The following is a 20,047-nucleotide window of genomic DNA, read 5'->3' as shown; positions in this document are numbered from 1 at the left end:
GAGATCACCTGTCCCACCTCCCTATACAGCCACTTGAAGGTATCCTGCATGTAGAGTGTGCTGATGGTAAGCCATTACCATATCTTGGATATGCAGAGACACCGCTTCAGGTAACTGGTATGTCACCAGCTGACCAGCAAGGATTATTTCTTGTTGTCCCTGACAGTGACTACAATGAGACTGTACCTATTCTTATGGGCACAAACATTTTGAATGCGCTTATGGTTAATTGTAAGGAGCATCATGGGAACAGATTTTTACAGTGTGCTAATCTCTTTACCCCATGGTACCTTGCCTTCAGATGTCTCGTACTTAGGGAGAAGGAGCTAGTCAAGCGCCACCATAGGTTAGCTTTAGTGAAGAGCGTAGAGTTCAAGAGATTTATCATCCCACCGAATAGTGAAGTAAAGATTCATGGATATCTTGATAAACCTCTTGAGTACCACTCGACTTGTGCTGTACTGCAGGCAACGAAGACTTCCACAATACCAGATGACCTTGACATTGCCCCAAGTCTTGTCTCCTACAACAGTAAACAGAAGATGGGAGTTGATGTTTACATCAGTAATGTCACCACCAGGACCGTTTCTATACCACCCAATGCAATACTTTATGAAGTACAGCCAGTCACCGTTGAAGACATACCCCAGACATCTACCACTAGTGATGGACCATTGATTGAGAAGATGGACTTTGAAGAAGCTGCTGTGACTCCTGATGAACTGGCCAGAGGCAAAGATGTTATCAGACAGCACTTGGACATCTTCTCAACTGGGGATACAGATGTTGGTTATACTGACATGGTGGTGCATAGGATTAAGCTGACTGATGAGCATGCCTTCAAACAGCGACACAGACGGATCCCACCACCGATGTATCAGGAAGTGAGAGACCATCTTCAACAACTTTTACTGAGTGGGATCATTCGTAAATCCTATTCACCATGGTCATCTAATGTTGTGCTCGCAAGGAAGAAGAATGGCAAACTTAGAATGTGTGTGGACTTCCGCCAGCTCAACAACAGGACTATCAAGGACAGCTATTCTTTGCCAAGAGTGGAAGAGATGTTTGATGCTCTGGTTGGATCCAAATTCTTCACGACTTCGGATATGAAGAGTGGGTATCACCAAGTGGAGTTAGCTGAAGAACATAAAGAGAGAACAGCTTTTACAGTAGGACCACTCGGATTTTACGAGTACACCAGGATGCCCTTTGGTTTGTGTAACAGTCCAGCAACGTACCAGAGATTAATGAACGAGTGTTTTGATGGGCTTCATCTCAAGATCTGCCTAATCTACATAGATGACATCATTATCTTCTCGGACACATATGAAGAACACTTGGATCGACTTGAGCGAGTTTTCGAGAGAATCAGAGAGTGTGGCCTGAAGTTAACACCAGACAAATGTTCTTTCTTCAAGGAGAAGATAAAGTTTCTTGGACATGTTGTGTCATCGAAAGGAGTTGAAGCAGATCCAGATAAAGTACAACGTATCAAGGATTGGCCACGTCCTATAACACCAGAGCAAGTTCGCCAGTTCTTGGGCTTCGCTGGGTATTATCGTAAATTCGTGAAGGACTTTGCCAGAATTGCTCAACCACTCTCAAGCCTCATGCCAGCTCCCAAGGAATGCAAGAGGACCAAGAAGAAGACATACGTTTGTAAGCCATGGTCTTGGGGTCCAGAACAAGAGTCAGCTTTTCAGACATTGAAGGATGTTCTTTCATCACCACCAGTCCTAGGATACCCAGACTACACGAGGAGTTTTGAACTTCATACAGATGCTAGTACTCACGGACTTGGCGCAGTTCTATACCAGAAGACAGACGACGGGAAGAAGCAAGTGATTTGTTATGGAAGTCGCGGGTTGAGTAAGTCAGAGAGGAATTACTCTGCACACCGGTTGGAGTTCTTGGCCCTCAAGTGGGCAGTGACTGAGAAATTCTGGGATTACTTGTACGGCAATACCTTCACTGTATTTACTGACAACAACCCACTGACTTACGTGCTCACCACTGCCAAACTCGATGCTACTGGCCATCGTTGGTTAGCTGCACTTGCAGCTTATAACTTCGACATTATGTATCGCCCAGGTCAGAGTAATGCAGATGCAGATGGATTGTCCAGGCTTCCAGGATTGTCAAGAAAGGAAGAGGAAGGATCACAGGTTCCTATAGAATCTGTCAAAGCTGTTTGTAATGTAATCCATTCTCAACCCTTTGTAGAAACCCTGTGCCTATCAGCTGAGGTCATAGATATCGAATTAGACCAAGGACAAGACATCCGCCTCATGACTGACAGAGACTGGAGGAAAACACAGTATCAGGATCCGACTCTCAGGCCATGGATAGCCAATGTGCGAGCTGGTCTCAAACCAAAAAAAGACATGATTCCATCAACAAAGACGGATGCAACTCTGTTCAAGGCTTTTGACAGACTCATCCTGAAGAATGGAGTCCTTTATCGACAGGTCACCATAGGAGAAGAAAAGAGACTACAGCTGGTTCTCCCTGCCTCCTGTGTAGAAAGAGCCATGATAGGATGCCATGACGAAGTGGGACACCCTGGAAGAGACCGCACTCTATCACTTCTGCGAGACCGATTCTTCTGGCCAGGGATGTCCAAAGATACTGAAGCGTGGGTACGTGCTTGTGGAAGATGCCACAGAAGGAAGTCTCCTACCAATGCCAGAGCACCTCTTGTGAGCATCAACACCAGCCAACCTCTGGAGTTAGTGTGCATGGACTTCCTTTCACTGGAATCATCCCAAGGCTACGAGAATGTGTTGGTAATTACAGACCACTTTACCAGGTATGCCATGGCCATTCCCACACGGAACCAGACAGCCAAGACAACTGCAGAGGCTTTCTACACCCACTTTGTTCAACACTATGGAATGCCACAGCGTCTCCACACCGACCAAGGAGCAAACTTTGAGGGCAAGCTCGTGAAGGAATTATGTGACTTACTGAACATCAAGAAGTCAAGGGCCACTCCATACCACACTATGGGCAATGGCATGTGTGAGAGATTTAATAGGACCCTCTGTGGCATGCTTGGCACCCTATCGCCTGACAAGAAACGGGACTGGAAGAATTATGTGGGACCTTTAGTTCATGCTTATAACTGCATCCGCCACGAGACCACTGGCCTGACCCAGTAAGGTGGCTATTGTTAAATGCAGGGTGCAGGGATAGGCTTATTGTATTGAGGGCATGTATAACTCTAAAGGATTGTTTGTAGGGTACTGTATGTAAAGTTTAAAGCTAAAATGAAACATCTAAAATATCTAACTTATATGTACAAATACTTAAAACATGACTTGGCCATCGTGGTATTGGTTTCACCTTCTGTCACATGCTATTAAACTGGGATTCCTGACCACCGTGGTATTGGTTTCACCTTCTGTCACATGCTATAAAACTGGGATCCCTGACTACCGTGGTATTGGTTTCACCTTCTGTCACATGCTATAAAACTGAGATCGCTGACTACGGTGGTATAGGTTTCACCTTCTGTCACATGCTATAAAACTGAGATCCCTGACTATCGTGGTATTGGTTTCACCTTCTGTCACATGCTATAAAACTGAGATACCTGACCACCGTGGTATTGGTTTCACCTTCTGTCACATGCTATAAAACTGGGATCCCTGACCACCGTGGTATTGGTTTCACCTTCTGTCACTTGCTATAAAACTGAGATCCCTGACCACCGTGGTATTGGTTTCACCTTCTGTCACATGCTATAAAACTGAGATCCCTGACTACTGTGGTATTGGTTTCACCTTCTGTCACATGCTATAAAACTGAGATCCCTGACCACCGTGGTATTGGTTTCACCTTCTGTCACATGCTATGAAACTGGGATCCCTGACCACCGTGGTATTGGTTTCACCTTCTGTCACATGCTATAAAACTGGGATCCCTTACCACCGTGGTATTGGTTTCACCTTCTGTCACATGCTATAAAACTGGGATCCCTGACCACCGTGGTATTGGTTTTACCTTCTGTCACATGCTATTAAACTGGGATCCCTGACCACCGTGGTATTGGTTTCACCTTCTGTCACATGCTATAAAACTGGGATCCCTGACCACCGTGGTATTGGTTTCACCTTCTGTCACATGCTATAAAACTGAGATCCCTGACTACCGTGGTATTGGTTTCACCTTCTGTCACATGCCATAAAACTGGGATCCCTTACCACCGTGGTATTGGTTTGCCTTCTGTAATCAGGTTTTTGTAGCATAATAAAAACATTAACTACAAAAAATAATATAAACATGAGCATTAAAGCCTAGACAGCAACTATCAAAGATGTCTGAACCCCATTCTAGTGTTTGAGCACAGATAAACGGCTTTATACATACGGTCGATATTTCGATGAAGAATATTCTTGTTGTGTAGGTTCTTCAAGAAAACTAACAGCCTGTAGTTTAACAGTTTCACTTCTATGTCTGTCAGTCGCTGTCGTGTTTTTAGCAGCTCTGTCAGTGTTACTCCTGTAAATAGAATATCATGAATTATACCGTGGAACCCTGTTTATCGCATCTTCCTGATGCAAGGGAGGCAACTGACTATAAAAGTCTAGTTGCCACCCTTTCTGAACTAGGCTGGAAGTATGGAATAATATTTGGGTCAACTTACGGGTCTATGCATAGTCCAATCAAAATCGCGTAACCAAATCGACACTCGGTTCAGAAACAACATGGTGATTGCCAAGCAGATTTCAAGTTGATTGCAGGATTTGCAGAGCATTTGTACCCTCAAGTGGGCATTACCGTTAACAGATGTTTTAAAAAATAAATCATGTTTTTAATCAAATGATTTGATGCACTTCGTGAGGTAAGACCAATTTTATCATAATAAAGATCTTGTTTATTTATCTAATTGTTTTGACTGGGCTGCCATTTTGTTTGAAAATGCAAGTGATATGAGAGGTGGAATCTGAATCAACAGGAGGCACATAGAAGGGACATAATTCGTAGCCGCAACTACTGGCACTGAGACTGAGCCACGAAATTCAAGTTCGGCAAGGATGGAAACGGGACTTTTACAGGACTTGCCTCAAGGAGATGGGGTTCTCTTGGCTGATACTTGTCCCTGAATTTGAGAAATAATTGATGTTGTATCATCAGTTGTAGGTTTCAAATCACAATTACCACCTCTCATTGAAACAGGTGATTTGACAACCGCATCAGTGCATCCAAAGGCTCTGAATTGGATTTCTTCTACGTCTATCTCCTAATTATTAGGGGCACAGGTGGCCCAGTCGTCTAAGGCGACGCGATTTGCTGTGCAGAGTTGTGTCCCTTGGGCACACCAGAAACCTATGATTGTTGGCTCGAATCCCGGTTCACCCCAATTATGTTTCTAGGTTTGTCAGCACCATATTTGTGGGTTTCACCGAAGTGATAAACGTCTGAGACCTGCATCACTCAGGCTTTCCTCCCACATTAGGATGACACGCTGTGATATAACTGGAATAGTGTTAAAAGCAGCGTTAAACCCAACTCACTCACTCACTCACTCCTAATTTTTAAGGGTGTGAGGTATTACCAGTATATCAGTAAACTGAGGTTCATGCTTTCCACGATTCGTATCACGATATCACCTTTCATATTTGATATATCCGGTAATAACAAATCGCGATTTTCATCATGATATAAAAACTTGCCAAAAGCTTCTGCTGCCAAGGAGCAAACATTTGGGGCCCCAGGATGGCTGTGTATTTTTTTAATGAGTAAGGATCTTGTTTTTTTCCATTTATGAACTTCAATTCATACCTTAATGTATCAGATTGCTTCTGAATGAAAGATTTAGAATTATAAAATATATCGCTATATGTATCACAATACGTCCTTGTGCATTGCAAAATATTGTGATACACTTTAAACCTCTCATACCCATCCGTACTAATTATGAGAAACCTATGTCTGCATAATATTCACTGTACAGATTGTGTTTATCAACATACCATTAAAACATTTCTGCAAAATCTGGACCGTACAGTGGTTCCAGATGACACCAATGATCTCAGTCATAGTGCCACATCCACTGGTAATTGCCAGTTCCACTTCAGCTCTCTTGAAGTCAGCCCGGGAATACTGCAACACATGGTTAATATCTACCTTCAACTTCCCACAATAACCAGTCTTGGTTATCCACGGAAACAGATTCCATTGGGCACAAAAGTCAGACTACTGGTGAAACTCAGTGATGATACCAGGTGAGTCTAAACAGGTTAAGCCTGCCCGAGTGCTCATCCCCATCACAATCAAGTGATGGACAAGAAAATCCAATGACACCATAAAATGGCTCTGTAGGTAACCAAACATACTTTAGGCTTAAAAAACCTAATAGTCTTGGTTCTCAGGCACCGCCCGCATCATCATAAAGTCTGTCGCATGTTTTGTCTTTACATGTATTTAAATTTAAATTTAAAAAAAAAAAATCTTTAAATATTCCGCGTTTCAAACACACGACCCTGACAGAGAAATCAAAATTATTGTAAACAGAATTTGGTTACATGCTAGCTTGAACTTAATAATAAAAACCAAAACAAAAAAATTACGCCCACCCGCCCGCACTATATTTTTAAAAGCGATTGCCTGAGAACCAATTCTTTTTTGTTTTTTTAAGCCTTACAGGTGAATTCGAGATAACTAAAACAATAGTTTTGTTACAAATGGTAAATAATTGTTAGGTACTGATGATTTTGACGAAATATGAAGCAGATAACATAAAAACAGGTAGGGTAGGGAATAAGTCGTCAGCCACCCATTCCTGCCGTAAGAGGTGACTAATGGGATCGGGTGGTCAGGGTAGCTGACTTGGTTAATGCATGACATCGTATCCTAATTACATAGATCAATGCTCATGATGTAAATCATTGGATTGTCTGGTCAAGACTTGATTATTTACAGATTGCATTATAAAGCTGGAATACTGCTGTATTAGGCATTAAAAAACAAACAATCAATCAAACAAACTGACACGTTACAAAGAAATATGTGGGGGTGACATTATAATCTATTTTATGGCTACCATCCCACTCTTTGTAACTTGAGGAGGCACGGGTGGCCCAGTTGTCGTAGGCCGAAGGTGCCACAATTTGCATTTGAGGGCATGAGTTCGAATCCTGGTTGGCCCTGATTATGTTTCTTGGTTTGTCAGCACAATACCCGTGTTTCCTCCATCATCAAGCCAATGCACTGTCATATAAATGGAATACTGTTAAAAGCTGCATTTAACTGAACTCTCTCACTCACGCTTATAAATTTGAATTTGGACATTACAAACGTCACATCAAACATTATCCCTTCATACTTTCAGCCCAGATCAGCCATTCTACCAGTATTGGTTTCTACAAGACAGTGACTGGCTAATGAGACTGCAAGAATCTTCAACGATCTATGGTAGCAGACGTTTCTACACAACAAACATTTTCACATCATGATCCTAAAATAACATATTTACACATGCATAACTGCCTATGTAGAGAGCAACATTTACATGATTTTCATGATTGCCATGGTTACCACAATAGAACATTTTGCTCAAGGTCAAAGGTTGAAACTGTATCATGGCAAAAATTAAACATGTTATGAAGAAAAACGACAGCATATTAAACATAATAATAACAAGTTCAGTGAGTGATTGAGTGAGTATGGTTTTACGCCGCTTTTGGTAATATTCCAGCAATATCACAGCAGGGGACACCAGAAATGGGCTTCACACATTGTACCCATGTCGGGAATCGAACCCGGGTCTTCGGCGCCACGAGTGAACGCTTTAACCACAAGGCTACCCAACAAGTTCAGAAATAGTTTGTCAAATTAGTGCCATGGTGCTGTAGCTCACCTGAATATATAGTCAACGGTTTAAAATGTAAACAAACATAGATACTTAAAAAGTAATAGGTAATCTAGCTTCACAGTGAAATCACAGTATGTTTATCTCCTAAACATCACCCAAAACAGAACACATGTTGACAAGTGGAGCTTCTCCACAAACTACACATGTACTGTGTCATTGCCCTAAATAGGTTCACTAGTTCACTATGGCCGTTAATAATCAGATTTGGACCTCTTGAAAAAAATCAGGGTGTCATCATTGATGGTAAGCATGTCATTGGTTACCTGAAGACGAAGATATTTACGACAAAGGACAGGCGATGCAAGACATTGAGATTGGTCCTAGGACTGCATCATATATTGTTTTTCCAATCCCCTGCCCCGACATACCCCACCCCACCTCCCTATTGATGTAACATGTTTTCGTGGCCCCCCTCCCAGTAAAAACAGACTAATTCCTAAATAATGTTCACATTTATAACCTTTTTTATTTGAAACACTAGAACTGCGTCATTTTGTGTTGTTCATCAATGCATCCCTGATTCCTGACTGGAAATCAATATTGACACAGCAGTACACATAAAGGGTTAACAGTTGAAGGTTCAATTGTAAATATCACATTAAAAGAGAAATATATCATTTCATAATGAAAATTATCAAACCAAATAATTATCAAATTTCAAAATGATACATGCAGAAATGGCCGACTTATGGGAAAAACTGGTCCTTTCAGTATGTCATTCTCAGTATGTTTCCAAATTGATCTGATTTCACAAACATGAAAAGGGTGTTGCATAACACACCAACCTACCTGTTTGGAGATGATGGTGTGGTTGTCCAATGTTCTCCTCGTCACTTTATCTCGACGGCCCAATCTTTCTCTACCGTGATAAGGCAAGTCAAAGTTTTCAACTCCAGGTGGTATTACAGTTTGATTCTGTAAAAAAAATTAAAAAAATAAAATCAATAAGACTTGAGACATAAGACACAAGGTTGGGTATGGTGTGGAACAACTACTGCCACTGTACATGTATCGTGGAAAAATGTCCTAGTAAAACCTGTTCCATGAGTGAGTGAGTGAGTATGGTTTTACGCAATTTCCCAGCAATATGACAATTTGGGGACACCAGAAATGGGCTTCACACATTGTACCCATGTTGGGAATTGAACCCAGGTCTTCGGCATGACGATCTAATGCTTTAACCACTCGGCCATCCGACAGCCACCTGTTCCAGATAGTAACAGATAGTAACAAAGGAAGAATTTCACTACAGAAAATGATATTCTATTCATGCTCTGTATCAAATTGCAGCACTTCACAAACTGTACTTACATCACTGATGGTTCACAAAACTGCACGTGGTCAACATTTTAGCAAAGATGTATCGGTGAATCGTTTCTGCCTTATAACAAAATGTCCATACAATGATCAACCATGTTCATTTGTTGCCCCATATCACAATCCAGAACTACAACTTAAAACAAGGATCAGTACCTTTCCCAGTACATGAGGGTCCAGACTGATACCTATCACAGTATGCGTGACCAGTCCAGACTGTCACCTATCACAGTACGTGGACCGGTTCAGACTGTTACCTATCACAGTACGTGGACCGGTTCAGACTGTTACCTTTCACAGTATGTGTGACTGGTCCAGACTGATACCTATCACAGTATGTGTGACTGGTCCAGACTGATACCTATCACAGTATGTGTGACTGGTCCAGACTGATACCTATCACAGTATGCGTGACCGGTCCAGACTGTCACCTATCACAGTACGTGGACCGGTTCAGACTGTTACCTATCACAGTACGTGGACCGGTTCAGACTGTTTCCTATCACAGTATGCGTGACCAGTCCAGACTGTCACCTATCACAGTATGTGGACCGGTTCAGACTGTAACCTATCACAGTACATGGACCGGTTCAGACTGTTACCTATCACAGTATGTGTGACTGGTCCAGACTGTCACCTATCACAGTATGTGTGACCGGCCCATACTGTCACCTATCACAGTATGTGTGACTGGTCCAGACTGTCACCTATCACAGTATGTGTGACCGGCCCAGACTGTCACCTATCACAGTATGTGTGACTGGTCCAGACTGTTACGTATGACAGTATACGTGACCGGTTCAGACTGTTACCTATCACAGTATGTGTGACCGGTCCAGACTGTTACCTATCACAGTATACGTGACCGGTTCAGACAGTTACCTATCACAGTATGTGTGACTGGTCCAGACTGTTACCTATCACAGTATGTGTGACCGGTTCAGACTGTTACCTATCACAGTACGTCGGCCGGTTCAGACTGTTACCTATCACAGTATGTGTGACTGGTCCAGACTGTCACCTATCACAGTATGTGTGACCGGTCCAGACTGTCACCTATCACAGTATGTGTGACCGGTTCAGACTGTTACCTATCACAGTATGCGTGACCGGTTCAGACAGTTACCTATCACAGTATGTGTGACTGGTCCAGACTGTTACCTATCACAGTATGTGTCACCGGTTCAGACTGTTACCTATCACAGTATTTGTGACCGGTTCAGACTGTTTCCTATCACAGTATGCGTGACCAGTCCAGACTGTCACCTATCACAGTATGTGGACCGGTTCAGACTGTAACCTATCACAGTACATGGACTGGTTCAGACTGTTACCTATCACAGTATGTGTGACTGGTCCAGACTGTCACCTATCACAGTATGTGTGACCGGCCCAGACTGTCACCTATCACAGTATGTGTGACCAGTCCAGACTGTCACCTATCACAGTATGTGTGACCAGTCCAGACTGTCACCTATCACAGTATGTGTGACCGGCCCAGACTGTCACCTATCACAGTATGTGTGACCGGTTCAGACTGTTACCTATCACAGTATGCGTGACCGGTCCAGACAGTTACCTATCACAGCATGAATGACTGGTCCAGACTGTCACCTATCACAGTATGTGTGACTGGTCCAGACTGTCACCTATCACAGTATGTGTGACCGGTTCAGACTGTCACCTATCACAGTATGTGTGACCGGTTCAGACTGTTACCTATCACAGTATGCGTGACCGGTTCAGACAGTTACCTATCACAGTATGTGTGACTGGTCCAGACTGTTACCTATCACAGTATGTGTCACCGGTTCAGACTGTTACCTATCACAGTATTTGTGACCGGTTCAGACTGTCACCTATCACAGTATGTGTGACCGGTTCAGACTGTCACCTATCACAGTATGTGTGACCGGTCCAGACTGTTACCTATCACAGTATGTGTCACCGGTTCAGACTGTTACCTATCACAGTATTTGTGACCGGTTCAGACTGTCACCTATCACAGTATGTGTGACCGGTTCAGACTGTCACCTATCACAGTATGTGTGACCGGTCCAGACTGTCACCTATCACAGTACATGTAACCAGTCCAGACTGTCACCTATCACAGTATGTGTAACCAGTCCAGACTGTCACCTATCACAGTACATGTAACCAGTCCAGACTGTCACCTATCACAGTACATGTAACCAGTCCAGACTGTCACCTATCACAGTATGTGTGACCGGTTCAGATTGTTTCCTATCACAGTATGTGTGACCAGTTCAGACTGTTAACCATCACAGTATGCATACCGGTCCAGACTGTCACCTATCACAGTATGTGTGACCGGTTCCGATTGTCACCTATCACAGTATGTGTGACCGGTTCCGATTGTCACCTATCACAGTATGTGTGACCGGTTCCGATTGTCACCTATCACAGTATGTGTGACCGGTCCAGACTGTCACCTATCACAGTATGTGTGACCGGTTCCGATTGTCAACTATCACAGTATGTGTGATCGGTTCAGATTGTTACCTATCCATAAAAGTGGACCTCTCCTGTAACTGACTGGTCACCTCTTACTCAGCAAATACATCAAATAGTGCCATGTCATTGTACATCTCAAAGATAAGAAACCCAAACAACATTTTATGTCAGCGGTGATGTTTACTCCCAACAAGCTACCAGTTACTGGACCATCTTGAACATTGCAACCCCTTATTGCACTTACACGTTGTACGAGATAACAGACAAATTAGCATTTTTCTCAGATTTCCTCACAGTATGCATGCTGAAAAAGCTTCAATGGGGATTTACATGTGCTGTTTTTATACATGTGTGTTTTCCTTTAATACATTTCATTTCTGTACGCATGTTAATTGAACGTAATTGGGTTTTGAATATTTTTGGTGGGTATTTTACGCAAATACGCAGCTTATCTGTAGCTCTGACCATTTGGGTAGGAATTCATCAAATGTAACCTCTACTGTGATTGGTCCACCTCCTGTGATGAACCAATAACATACACGCAGTATAAAGTCGAACTCAAACCAAAAATATATAAGAGATACGAAAACCCAGAACCATTACTTACAAGACTTGTAGGTAACTGGCTTTTATGTTTGGGGAAGTGTTGGAGGACTCTGATGGGAGGATATTCCAGGGATATTTTTGTCAGATCACTTCAGTTTGTGTTGATGCAAAGATGGATTCTGTCTGCTGATGATTAGAGTTTCCCTGCCAGTTGTACACACGTCCTTCAATGTCTTATCAGCATTGGATTTTTTTTTTTTTCAAAAATTGCTAAAAAGATTTTCCAAGCATGCCAGGGTTTGAACCTGGAATCTTCTGATCCGTAGTCAGACGCGTTATCCGCCCAAGGTAGTGTTCTATTGTTCTTTGTCATGAGGAGTTCTTAATTTACCATGGAATTGTAATCACAAGAGAACTGTTACAAAGAGGTATTTATCAGGAAATTATCAGCTTGTAAACATCTTTGTGACTATATTTCATACACCATTTGAAATGTCTAATCCCTCTGTGTATACACATGAAAGTTATGTTTATCTCACTACTTAAATAATGCTTTATTAAAATTACTTAATAAACTTCAGGCCGTAAGGGACTGATGAAATTTATAACTATTAGCTCGAGAACAAATCTGTCAGGCTAGGCCCAATGGGACAATGTCTATTTTGGACACTGACTTGGGGCCAACAAAACCATGAGGTTTTGGGTGGTGAGGCACCTTATTATTCTGGCCTACTCTGTCCAGGGCACCTACCTCCAATATGACTCCACGCCATCGACAGTGATGGAGACTCTGGTCATGACGACTCAGTGCTGCGTCACAGAGACTGAGCTGTAAAGTCTGGAAGTTGCCATGCTGTACAGTGATTGGAGGAGTCTGGGGATCTGGGTCTGGGGGAAGCAGGCGTCCTTCCATTGGATGGAAGTCATCACTCTCCTCCGTAGCAGGAACATGAGGCATCTTTGAGTCACCTGAGAAATAAAGGCTTGTTATCATTACATATTTAGAATATCAGGTGATGGATGCCCTCTTTACACCTTTCAATTGTGGGGATTCTGGGTTTGAATTTGTCCCAGCAACCTGTCCTGATCAGACAAGGTTTCAGGCTTGATGACCTGGTTGATTGTGAGTGATGTCGAGGGACAATACACCTGTGAACAAGGCTGTTGTTGTCATGACTGCAATGAATCAATGTGGCTTTGAACAAACAGAACATATTCTTTTTTTTCTGAATTGAATTTATGGTCGTGAGATTGGTATTAGAGGACTGTATCACTGTTGGCTGACTCCGCCACCACCCCCACCACCCCAAACACCACCCAAATTTTATGTAATAATCTAAATTAAGTTCAAATTTTTAAAAACAGTTTGAAAAAATTGAAACATGCCCCCCACCTCCCCCACCAAGATGTAATATAAATTTCCTTTCTTTTGCTGTGTCATTTTTTTGGGACCCTCATTAATCCCTCCCATCAAACACATCAACACCCACCACTAAACCCATCCCCTATTATAAATTATGAAATTCATGTTTATAACATGCAAATCTTTGAGGTTGTAAGATTGATTTGCCATCTAGAATTCTGTCTTCAATTATTTCAATTCATCATAAACCAAACACACATCAGGATTTGAGCTGGTTCTTTTTAACCTCACGTAAATTGACAAATGAAGCACCCGTACAATCAACGTTCCATCGAATTGTTTAACCTGGTGGACCCATTGATAACTAATTGGTTATAGTCGAACTATACTCCACGTCATAACATCGATTTTCGGTCAACTTCTAGACATTGTAGACTAATTAGTGACAAGTATCAAAATGACAGTATATATGATTCTGACAATCGCCCGTGAAGATCCGAGCTCAGCAACCAACGCTTGTCGTAATTTTAAGATGCGACTAATGGGATCACATGGCTTGGACGCTGTGAGGTTTACAACAGACAAACAAGATAATCATCACTGTCAGATTGATAAACATATATAATAACATATGTCAGTGTATAAACACGTGGGTAAAACGACTTGAATCAAATCGGCTAGTCTGTCTTACAGACCCTGATACATTTATATCAACTACAGCCCATGCAAGTCTATAATGTTTGGCAAGTCTAGATTACTGCAGTATCTGAAAATGAAGAGAATCACTGGGCTCCCTTTTTATTAGATTTTTATTTTCTGTATGATATGTTCATTTCAGAGACTATATGTTAGTCTACAAATCGGCAAGCACTGCCAATTTGGCCCGTGCATACTCTCTATACTTTAAATTTCACTCTGCATCAAAACACATAGATCTACCCCTATAAGAACCTTGATTACTACAGGGTGTACTTAGAATAAGAATAACTCCATAGTTTTCTACCAAAACATCTACCGTTTTCCCGCAGATCAACTTAAATGAATACTTCCGAATTTCGTCGGATCTATTTATATCTGTCAACGCGATAGATGTTTGTAGGTGACTGAACCTGATCATTCGTAAGGTAAAGCGTTATTCCTTTGTATCAAGTGTTGATCGATACTGTCGAATCGACGTGAACAACACATACATGTATAAGAACGAACCCCTTTACCTATAAAAACACAGCAGAGATCTATATGTCAACACGAATGTCTTCAAAATGGCGTCGAGCTCAAAAATGAAAGTAAGAGGCTTGTGAGTGGATAGATTTTGACCTCTTTGCGTCACTGCAAACAAGTAACAATTTTAGAAATTATCTCAGGGCACTCTTTTTTTATTTGCTTTACGGATTGTCTTCAGGTAAATACCCTTCGATGGGTGGGGCAGACGCAATTAATTGTTTTACCTTATTCCTGCATTACAGGCCGGCCGGTAAAATTTTTAAAAATGGGACCCGTGAAGATCTGGGGTAGAATAAGTCTTCAGCAACCCATGCTTGTCGTAAAAGGCGACTAACGGGATCGGGTGGTCAGGCTCGCTGACTTGGTTGATGCATGTCATCGTATCCCAATTGCGTGGATCGATGCTCATGATGCCATTCACTGGATTGTCTGGTCCAGACTCGATTATTTAAAGACCGCCGTCATTTTATAGCTGGAATATAGCTGAGTGCGGCGTTATACAACAAACAAACAAACAAACAAACTGTGGGAGGAGAGCCTGCTAACCTGCTGAATACTGTTGTGCATCTATACCTCCTATCAATTTCAGAAATAACAAACTTAAGTTTGACTGTCCTGATTAATATATATGTCAACTACAGTGGGTCTGAGTATAGAAAATATATTTTGTTGCAAAATGCTTTCAGGTTGTCGGCGGGGTGAAAAAAGGGAAAATTCACCCCCCCCCCCCCCCCCCCCCCCCTGTCAAAAAAAAGTTAACTACGGCCTTGATTATGTCGGGTAAACGAAATTAAGTAGTATCAGCGTTCGTGATCGAAAATCGGACAACTACACGACAGAAAACGATACAAACACGTTGTATTAAGTATATAAGATCTCATACAAACTCGCCAATAAAAGCCATTCGTTGCATTAAGTAGTAAATGGAATAAAACACTCACTATATTGCGTTTTGGCTTGCAACATGAACAGCGGCGCCACAGACGACAGTGCTACCCGTGGTCTCTCCTTCGGAACACGCCACTGACCAGGATATAAAATATTCCTCGGAAGTTAGGTTTTTTAAATAGACTTAATCCAGTCTGACCAAGGGCTCGGCTGGTTACATGTGCGGATGGCTGATTTGTGTTGTTAATTGATACCACTATTTTACCTACCCCTACGGGTATATTATCTTGTTGTTACATTTGTTTGTTAGTTGTTTAACGCCGCACTCAGCAATATTCCAGCTATATGACGGCGGTCTGTAAATAATCGAGTCTGGACCAGACAATCCAGTGATTGATATCATGAGCATCAATCCATGCAATTGGGATCGATGACATGCTTCAACCAAGTCAGCGAGCCTGACCACCCGATCCCGTTAGTCGCCTTTTACGACATGTTGTTATACAGAAGCGTCATAACTCTCCTATACGGTATTTGCACGTGTCAGTTTTGACGATTCGCAATGCTGAATGGGCTGTTACACGCGTGACGTTCAATTGTTCAGGATAACAGGGTATATCCTGTCATCTCTTGTTCATGACGTCACAAATTGATAACAGTACGTCATCAGAACACCTTCACTTTAGTAGTGATATCTGCCGGGTTGATATTTTTTACGTTTTTTTACGTTCTTAAAACGACAACTGATAAGCTATAAACTATCTTCATCGAAACTCAGAATTACAGATTACCTGTAATAATATAACTATGTCCATATCAATCATGCGTTCACACCATGAGCATGCTCAAAGCCCTACATTATTACCCCTTTCAAATGATCAGTGTGCATCCGATTTTCATTCTCAGCTCCCTGGGGCTTATACAGTTTCCTTTCCTAGTATGAATAAAAACAATGACTTTTTTATACATTGTTTCCAAGAAACCAATTTAATCTAAAGTTGCTTGCTTGGCAATGGGCTTGCCGACTAACTCCCTTATGCCTTAACTTTGCAACGTTCATCATTCGATTGACTCCTACATCTGCCAATTCATAATATGCCGCCCGGGAATCTGAGTGAGAGTGCTGGGTTTTAACGCCGCTTTTAACAGTATCACAGTATCGCTTAATGTGGGAGGAAAGCCCCAAGTGATGCAGGTCTCAGACGTTTACCACTTCTGTGAAACCCACAAGCACGGGTATGGTGCTGACAATCATAGAAACTTAATCGGGGTGAACCGAGATTCGAACCCACAATCATAGGTTTCTGGCGTGCCCAAGGGACGCAACTCTGCACAACGAATATACGACTGGGTCACCAGTGCCCCCGCATGGGGTCTGAACACCTCTAAGCAAGTAACATTCAACATTTAACTAAAATCGAATTTTCAAGTATAAATCACCGAACCTACATTTTCTCGCCCAAAATAACTACAGGGCAATGATACGTTAAACAACGATATTAGCTCGTGTTGTCATCGCAATAACGGAGTAGAAAAAAATATTCTTTAACGGCGCATGCCATACAAAACTAGCCTTTGTTGGATCTGATCCAATTACTTGTTACAAATCACTTCACAACTCTGTCTCCCGGAACCAAGAGAATATATCAAAAAAGGAGTCCTACCCAGGTCTAGAATGATTGGGAAAATGTTTGTTTGTTTATTTGTTGTTTAACGCCTCACTCAGCAATACTACAGCTTTATGACGGCGGTATATAAATAATCGATTCTGGACCTGCCAATCCAGTGATTGACATCATGAGCATTATCCACGCAAATGGGATACCATGACAGGCATCAACCAAGTTAGCGAGCCCGGATTGGGCCAAAGTAGATTGCCTCCGTTCCTGGCTGACATTAGACATTGTTCTGGGCTCCATTTGGAGTTATGTTTTAGTTTGTAGATATATAGAGAATCTCGCCCGAGTGTCTTTTGATATCAAATATATCAACGAGTGTTGATATATTTGATATCAAAATACCCGAGGGTGAGATTTTATTTATCATCCAACATCATTCTTCCAACTTTTCCAGTTTGGAGACAATAATTAGCAGTGTCTTAATTGTAAAAGCTACTGCTAACAACTTCAGTAGCAGCGCCATTAGTGATGTCATTTGATTGTGACGTCATGGTAGCAATGACGTCACAATAACTGCAAAGCATTGTGATGCAATTTCATTATTATTACCCATGTGGTGAAGATACATATAGAATACTAAACGAGCTCCCGTGTAATACCAATTTTATGAAACGAGTGAATAGTTCTGGTATCTGACGAGCGAAAGCGAGTTAGATACCACAACTATTCACGAGTTTCATAAAATTGGTATTACACGGGAGCGAGTTTAGTATTTTATTTATTACTGGCCATTTATAACGTTTTTAGAATTATACTGTTGTGTGTGAATAACCTACACGATCCACGGCATAATCCAACTGTGTTTAACACAGTAATACTTCAAATACGTCAAAAGTTGAAACGTATGAATTTAATACCATCCAATGGTCCACCTTTAGAATTCAGGCGTCCGTTCCACAAAATTATCGTAGCGTTAAGGTTATCGCAACTCATATACTTTAACTTAGACCAACGACTGTCGTTGCGCTACCGTACGATCGCCTTGTGGAACGGTACCACAAAGTTTACAATTACGTCACAATACACGATGACGTAATTTGTGGAATTTTGTTGCAAGATCCTACGGCGAAACAATGCCATGTGACGTCAACCTAGCAACAAGGTTGCTGGGGTCATCGAGTGTGCATAAGCTCCTCTCAGTGATCTATCACCTCCACACGCAATGTCGTTGAATAAGCCAAGGGATGTTGAGAGCTTTCAATATTTGTTCGTGAAACGTGTTCCGAGAGTACATAAGCACGCGTTTTGGTATTACACAATGTGTAATACAGCTGTATGTTTATTAAACGGGTGATCTTTTCACGGGCAAGTAATAAAGGTGGTAAGATACTCAATCCGTACGTCACAAGTGTGTCGTACAAGGTTGTCCTCGTTTTATTTTTATTTTTATTGGATATCATTCGTCACCACTCGCCACTTTCCGTAACCTGCAAGAAGACTCGTCCCCCTCTCGATGAATGTTATGTGCGAAAATACGACAAAACAATCAGAATGCGCATATGATTTCAAGTTCTTCGTCAAATAATCCCTCAGAAATAATTTTTGATTTTACATATGTCTTGCATCTAAAAATATACCCAAGACACGGTTAAATGTGTTCAATCATACTGTATAATTCCGCACGTCCCCATGTCCTTTAATTGCATCTGAAATATATATAATATATGGGGAAATATATGTGAACCATTACGCAACGAGTTGACAATTGTTTTAGGTATGCCCGTTTGCGCTACGACGGAACCTAGTCGCAAAAATGGCCACGAGAGGAGCCATTCGTCATCACTCGACCCTTTCCGTCACCTGCAAGAAGACTCGTCCCCCTCTCGATGAATGTTATGTGCGAAAATACGACAAACCAATCAGAATGCGCGTATGATTTCAAGTTCGTCGTCAAAGAATCCCTCGGAAATAATTTTTGATTTTATATATGTCTTGCATCTTAAAATATACCCAAGACACAGTTAAGTGTGTTCAATCATACTGTATAATTCCGCATCTCCCGATGTGCTGTAACTTGCATCTGAAATATATACAATATATAGGGAAATATATGTGAACCATTACGCAAAGAGTTGACAATTGTTTTAGGTATGCCCGTTTGCGCAAAGACGGAACCCGGTCGCAAAAATGGCCACCAGAGGGGCACGAGTCGCTATTCGGCTTGTCCCGGAATAACACGAGTTGGTCACGAATGGAGAGGAGCATGAGTCGCTATTCGGCTTGTCCCGGAATAATACGAGTTGGTCACGAATGTGGATATCTGTCACACCGGGACTACTTTTTTCATTCATAAAAATTCGCAAGACGTCATTCATTTTACAACTACAAGGCAGAACTGAAGCAATCTCATGAAAGCGAGAGATATTTACAAACACTTCATTAAACCAAACAAGATAGTCACACGCATCAAATTCAGTTTGCATTCTATATAAGTTATGCATAGGGCTTCCACACACATTATATAATCGAGCTACAATGTACGACTCACCCAAGCGATATCTCCTGTGTGAACCAGTTTTGGATGATAAATATTTTTTAATAACACAACTTGAAATAAAATGAGAAAAAAATGTCAGTCTTTTTTTCCCATAAGGTCACTGTCCGAACACTTACCATTCAGCAATAAATAGTCAGACACACGTTTACCACATCCATATATAACAAGAGAATGAC

The 20,047-nt window shown here is 41.7% G+C and overlaps 1 protein-coding gene across 1 annotated transcript in view; it reads right to left on the bottom strand.

Annotated features, from left to right (window-relative positions):
* LOC139470417 (uncharacterized) overlaps positions 1-14,850 on the bottom strand; it is a 34,751-nt gene extending 19,901 nt beyond the window's left edge. The window contains exons 1-5 of the mRNA XM_071252826.1: positions 14,798-14,850; positions 12,972-13,189; positions 8,672-8,797; positions 5,982-6,111; positions 4,375-4,506 (exon numbers count right to left, since the gene is read on the bottom strand). Coding sequence (XP_071108927.1) covers positions 4,375-4,506; positions 5,982-6,111; positions 8,672-8,797; positions 12,972-13,178 — 595 coding nt within the window. The 5' untranslated portion in view covers positions 13,179-13,189; positions 14,798-14,850. The remainder of the gene's footprint in view (positions 1-4,374; positions 4,507-5,981; positions 6,112-8,671; positions 8,798-12,971; positions 13,190-14,797) is intronic.
* Between the last annotated feature and the right edge of the window lie 5,197 nt (positions 14,851-20,047).

Source organism: Haliotis cracherodii, unplaced genomic scaffold (genome assembly GCF_022045235.1).
Source record: "Haliotis cracherodii isolate W230 unplaced genomic scaffold, xgHalCrac1.p SCAF_20, whole genome shotgun sequence".
NCBI lineage: Eukaryota > Metazoa > Mollusca > Gastropoda > Lepetellida > Haliotidae > Haliotis > Haliotis cracherodii.
This window is presented reverse-complemented; position numbering and strand designations above follow the sequence as displayed.